This window comes from Rhea americana, unplaced genomic scaffold (genome assembly GCF_003343005.1).
Source record: "Rhea americana isolate MKP2758 unplaced genomic scaffold, rheAme1 scaffold_121, whole genome shotgun sequence".
Lineage (NCBI taxonomy): Eukaryota > Metazoa > Chordata > Aves > Rheiformes > Rheidae > Rhea > Rhea americana.
In genome coordinates this window covers 960,583-966,582 of record NW_028185273.1, presented here as the reverse complement: position 1 = coordinate 966,582, position 6,000 = coordinate 960,583, and the positions used below count along the sequence as shown (strand labels likewise).

The following is a 6,000-nucleotide window of genomic DNA, read 5'->3' as shown; positions in this document are numbered from 1 at the left end:
ATTGTTAGAGAACTCTTCAGCTCTTTGCGATTTATTATTTTTTGAGTAAGAGAAACGCTTCTCTTTTTTCCCCTCTCATAATGTCACTGTTAAAGCCCTGACTTATTTTCTAACCTATAATCTGGTGTCAGAACAAATACGAGCACCAAACCCTGATTTCATAGATATATTTCAGATTTGCCATTGTTCTCAGCAGGAGCAGAACTGGATTAGATCTCAATTGTAAAACAGGAAAAAAAGGGAGTGGATGCATTACAGAAATATGTTTCATATTAGCATCTTCCTTAGGGTGTGGAGTGGACCTGTTAACACTTTCTTAATGTTTAAATTTTATAAAAGGAAATGAATTTGTGCAATGATTAGTGTCCAGTATAGATTTCTCGTGCACATAAAAACTGTTCAGGAAAGGATTCTTTTTCCTTGCAAAAACTCACTTCAGGTAGAAGGATTGCAGAATAAGATTTTGGATCCTGATCCTGATGGTTTCAGTATACAGAATTGTATTAGGACAAATTGGATATCTGCAGGCCCTTTGATCTTCACTTGTAGCAGATAAGCAAAGTGCTATTCACATCTCTGTGCATTTAGCGTAGATATTCTTTAAAAATTCAGATTTACATTTTTATTACATTTTAGCAGATTGTATTTGCTCCTTGTTTTTCAAAAGTCAGATCTTTTTTCTGTAATGAGGATTTTAGTTGGGTTTGTTTGMGTGGTATGACAGATTAGCTCTAAATTGTAAGAATGTTACAACATCGTATTCTAAAGAAAATGGTCTCTGTGGGGAAGCCGTATWTTGAATTGCTGTCTGTCGGGGGTTGGGGGGGTAAGCCGTTGTTAATTCGTCTCAGCACTTCACTGTTATCTTTAACATCAAAGAACACAGTTTCCAAAGGTGAGAGAACACAAAGCATCCCATATTTATAATTTATAGGGGCTAGGACTGTGACCTAATGTAAATGCGAAGAGATTTAGTATAATAATATCCTTGGCTTGAGGGCAACGTTCTGAAAACTTGGTGGATTTTCTCTTTTATCCTGGCTCAATCTACAATCATATTTCTTTGTTATTATTTCCTCTTAGCATTATAGTATGATTGACATTGATAGATATCAGGGAGAAGCTGAACTTCAYGAAAAAAAAAATGGCCTCATGCGTTGCTGGCACAGAAGTAGCAGCTGTAAGAGCTCCTGGCTGCCTTTTAGCTGTCTGCTGACAGCAAGCACGACAGGGCGCTCGCTTCCTGCTTTTGGCCCATGTAAAATCGTAATTAATATACAGCTCAACCATGTATTTGTTTGAAGGATTAATTCAATTCATTGAAGATAAGTGCTCCCAACTTGTGAATACTTGTTGGTGCGTGGGAAGGTGCAGATGTAAAGATCAGCTCCTAAATTCATGCCAACAAATTAATACAGCTATGTGGTACTGTCTTTTCCACAGGTGTATGTGTATACTAGCACTGTTTGAACCTCACTGTAACTAATAGCCCATATATAACTTGGAAGAAGAAATCTTCAATGGAAGCCCCCCAGGGAAAAAATGGGAAGTCTGTAAGTAAACAACCTGTCAGTCCTAAGAAAAGAGTTACTGCTTTTAAAGTACTAATTATTTTTGTTGCAACAAAGTGGCTGGAAAGTCTTAGAAAGCTACATGCGCTTTTAGTGATTGGAAACGAATGATTAAATTAATTCAGAGGTGGAGGATTACCCTAAAGCTACATTGCTTAAGAGAGCATGTACAGATTTACAACTGTTTGTCTTCAACAATTCACAGTATAGAAGGAGAATTGTTGCTTTCTTTAAGAAATGTTTGGCTTGCTGCATTTTATTTGCTTTTAACATTTTAATTTGTTACAGAGTTTTCATTCCTTTAAAGTATTCGAAGTTTTCTCTCTTTACTTGTGTGACTACATGCAAAAATTGCTTTTGGGAGAAGGTGGTGCACTTCTTGCCTGCCAAATCTTATATGCAGTGGCAGAATCCATGCTTCTTAAAAAAAAAATCTTTAGCATTACTGTTTCTTGTAAATGGCTGTTTAAAAAGTCACAGTGGTAACAAATTTTGAAAACTGACTATCAGATATCGTTAATAATATTTTAAAATAATACTTCATGTACTGTCAAATGATTAATGCACAATGTGAATTTCTTAGCATAGTTTGTGATACTGTTTTTGGCACGCAGTGAACATAATAATGTTATATATATGTTATTATTCGAAATCATTTTAACAGAAACAGATCACATTAAAATTGCCTTATTTTAACCTGTAGTAAAATAACTCCAAATACTACTATTTACTAAAATTGATTAGATTTATTTCTGGTATTTTTTCCATTTTTTTGTTTCTGCTTTTGACGGTACTGCATATCATCTCACTGTTTCCCCTGTATAATCCGTTTCCCTGATGCTTGTGTTAGTTTTTCACATAGCAACAGAGTAGAAAGAAATAAGCCACCTAATAACGAGCCTTTTTTTGTGTGCGTGTGTTTTTATTATACTTCTCCTCTGGTGTCATTTTTACTGTCTGAAGCAATATGGCTTCAATTGTTTTCCAGTATTCATTTATTCCACCGTCTGTCTCTGTGTGTCCATGTGGGTATTTATCCATCGCTGCTACAGCAATATGTGAAAAGGACCAGCTCAGCCCAGCGCTGGAGAAAGCAGTGGTCATAGTTACAGACTGGCGTTAAACAGCGGAGGCTGGATTCGCAGTCAGAGTGCTTTCAGCACCACCCAAGTCCCGTCCTTGTTACAGTCTGAATTACATTTTTTTTTCTATGCATAAAAAATCTTGCCCTGAAGCTGTCTGCATTTATTGTGGCTTCCACTGCAACGCTGCCTCCCCGTCCGCCCCGCGCGCGGGGTCCGTCGTGTGCTGCAGCGGGTTTGGGTCAGGGAATCGCAGAGTGACAAATGTAACCGTCACTTAACGTAACAGGAGCGTTAAGGGAAATATTTGTTCATGGTTTGGCAGTGCCAGCGCTCGTGCGGGGGTTATTCGTTCCGTTCTTTCTTTTCACCACTTAGTCCAGAGAGCCTGTAAAACACTTCATCTGCTCAGAGTTTCCCTTCGCGTTACCCGAGTGGGTGGTAGCCRTGGATGCTATCGGGATTATCAAAATCTAAAATCCTAGCTGCTGAACAGAATGGCTGCATTGAAAAGCACTTAGGCTGCTGTAACTGTGCGAACTGGACAGCCCAAAGGTAGCTGACGCAGGGGAGAATTACCACTGCARTATTTCGCTTCTGTGCCAGTGTGACTTCTGATTGCCATGTCATTAGATAGGTTTAGCGCTGGTGAGTCAAGTCCAGGAATTAGGCCTCTCGTTAATTCACTTCATTCCTGTTTGGCCAGGCTGTGGTGTTTGCCACGGTCGATAGATCAGCGTGGAGATTTCTTAAAGCCGGTAGTCAGAAGCCAAAATAATCTCTGAAAATAAAGAAGGCATGAACACTGTTCTTGTTTTTTCGGCTCTGTCTGTGTATATACATGAAAGAGAGGGTGAGAGATAGATGAACACTCTACAATTACAACACACAAACTGAGAGCTGTTTGTGATTTAAGACCCCAAACACATGCAGCTGCTCTTGAAATCATAGGAAAAGAGGAAAACTACACTACAAGTACCAGGTGAAAGATGCTTTAATTTTGGAGCTGGCCAATGCAAACTGTACTGTGGAAGAGATTTCAAGTACCTGTGGGTAAAGTAGGAGCTCTATTCAGCAGCTGAGAATTGGAAGTACATAATGTGTTTGGAAAATAGAGCTAGATGGACGAAAGAGGGAGTTCCAGGAGAGGTTAGAGGGGAAGGAAAAGGTTGAGCAGCCAGTACTATGAGAGTTGATGGGGAGATGCTTTGCCGATTTCTTTGGCCAAGGTTGCTCTGCTAAATGAGAAAGAGGTCCTCCACCTGGGAGTGCAGCCTGTCGGCTAGCAGGCAGAGGAGGATGTCCTAGGAACCCCAGCAGGCTAAATTCTGCTTTCTTGTATTCGTACAGCTGAAATAAGGTTTCAGCACCTAAGCAACACTTGTGTTACCTGGAGGGGTAGCACCAGCAGGCCCGTAATGCGTTTGGTTCACATTCGGTAGGAAGTGGTTTACACAGTGCTTAATTACGTGCTTGTAAACTTGGAGCGCTYCGTTTGCTCCCTTCTGCCTCTTACTAGATGCCTGAGAAAGAAGCGTAACACAGATCCGACGCTGACTGGGCAAAGGATACTTCTCTGCCTGAGAAGGTCACCAATGTTCAATTTCTTTCTTTCCAAGTCCAGAAAAGGCTCTGAAAAAAAAAACCTTTAGTTACCCTCTCAGAGAGGTGGAGTGTTTTCTTCATGTTTATTGTGCGTGGCCGAGCTATGACTAACATATAAGACGAAGGACGACAGCAAAAACAGAAGTTCTAAAACATTTTTCTATAGCTAATGCAGATAGTTTGTGCCCAAATGATCAATTAGTAATTGAAAAGGAGGAGGATGGCATTAAGGCCGCATCTTATTGACTGGAATTACATATGTCATTTGATAGTAGCTCTATAACTCATGCCGTATAGGTATAGATGTAGCCGTGCCTGTTTGTCCTGTGCCGAAACATTGCTACTGGAACACTTTGGAATTTTTACTTTTATCTCAGTTTCAGACAACTTCATTTTTTATGTCAAGGACTGATCAAGGAGATGGCTGTTTTTGCTCTTCTTGGGAGAGAGGGAAAAGACTACTGAAGTTTGTATTAGAATACTTAGCAAGGTGTAAGGTGTTCACCATTTTTTAATGGTGTATGCACCTACTTAAGATGTTCCCTTTGTATCTTATCAGAATGAAAAAGGGGCTCTTGAATCTCTGAAAATTTGCTGTGAATTATTTTTTGTTTATATCTCTCTATTGTTTTTTTTCTTTTTTAAGCTTGGCTTACTTTCAGAAAAAGGCATTTATTAACATGTGTTGGTATACCCAGTGTTTCTGAGGTAACTCTTAAATTGGTCGTTGATTTCAACCAAATTTGTCAGTGAAGCAGAGATCTCAAAGCTAACCAAGATTTTACCAGTTTGTTTGATTTGGCTGCTTCAGTGATGGAGCTRTTTCATCTGAAAGACTGTCAAAATGCAGTGGTGCTGGCCTCACTGGCCTCTTCACTTGATCAACTCTGGAGCAAACACCGCCAAAGTAATATTATTCGGCCTTTTATTGAAATCTGCAAGTCTGATGCATAGTGAACACGTTTGCATTTTGAAGTGCCATGCATAGGCATTGTTTATCCTGTCCCATGCCAGATTTGGTATATCCATGCTCCAGTCTCTATTTGTGGATAAGCCTTGTTCTTCACCATCCTGAGCGGGGTTTCTACCTGCCAGTCACTTACATTGTGTCCTCCTGCTCTCACTTAGTTGAGAAGGAAAAAAACACCTCTCTTTTTAAATGTTCTTTGAGATGGTAATGTCAGTTTGGCTACTGGAGAGATTCTAATTGTAAGGAAACTGAGAACGGGTCGAAGTCGGTCTTATGCCAAATCAGTTTCAAAATATTTGATTGAAAATTATTGTGGCATTTGTGGTAGGCCAAATCTCTGCCAGTCCCAACCTTGGCATTGGCATGAAAGCTTTGCAGGGCCCTAGAGTCATCAGTGTGGGACCAGCGGGTGTGGCAAAGCCCTAGAAACATGACAAACACCAATATTCAGAAGATCATGACTTGATATGCTGGAGGTAGGTAGGTGGGTAACCTGTGTTAGGGGGACCCTGATAACAACCTTTCAAAAACTTCTAAAGAGACACTCTATAGGTAGGCAAGCATTTTATTTCTCTACTGATTTTTTTAAGTTATTTTTTTTTTTACTCATTTACAAGGTTCAGCAAAAAGCAATATTCAGAAGTAAATATTAGCATGTTTTCAGCAGCTGTTGTACTCTACTGAAAAAWTTCAGATGGAATTTCTTCCCCATCAGTCTCTCTTTGGGTTCTATAACATGATCGGGCCTAAATTAGGTAGTGATGTTAGCTTA

The 6,000-nt window shown here is 39.7% G+C and overlaps 1 protein-coding gene across 4 annotated transcripts in view; it reads left to right on the top strand.

Annotated features, from left to right (window-relative positions):
* Positions 1-1,470: 1,470 nt before the first annotated feature.
* Positions 1,471-6,000, top strand: part of EYA1 (EYA transcriptional coactivator and phosphatase 1) — a 153,920-nt gene continuing 149,390 nt past the window's right edge. For 3 of the 4 annotated variants that reach the window (XM_085325041.1, XM_085325030.1, XM_085325003.1), the window contains exon 1: positions 1,472-1,553. In XM_085325041.1, the coding sequence (XP_085181167.1) occupies positions 1,521-1,553 (33 nt within the window). In that variant the 5' untranslated portion in view covers positions 1,472-1,520. Of the gene's footprint in view, positions 1,554-6,000 lie in introns of all 4 variants that reach the window. The other variant, XM_085325011.1, reaches the window with a different exon arrangement.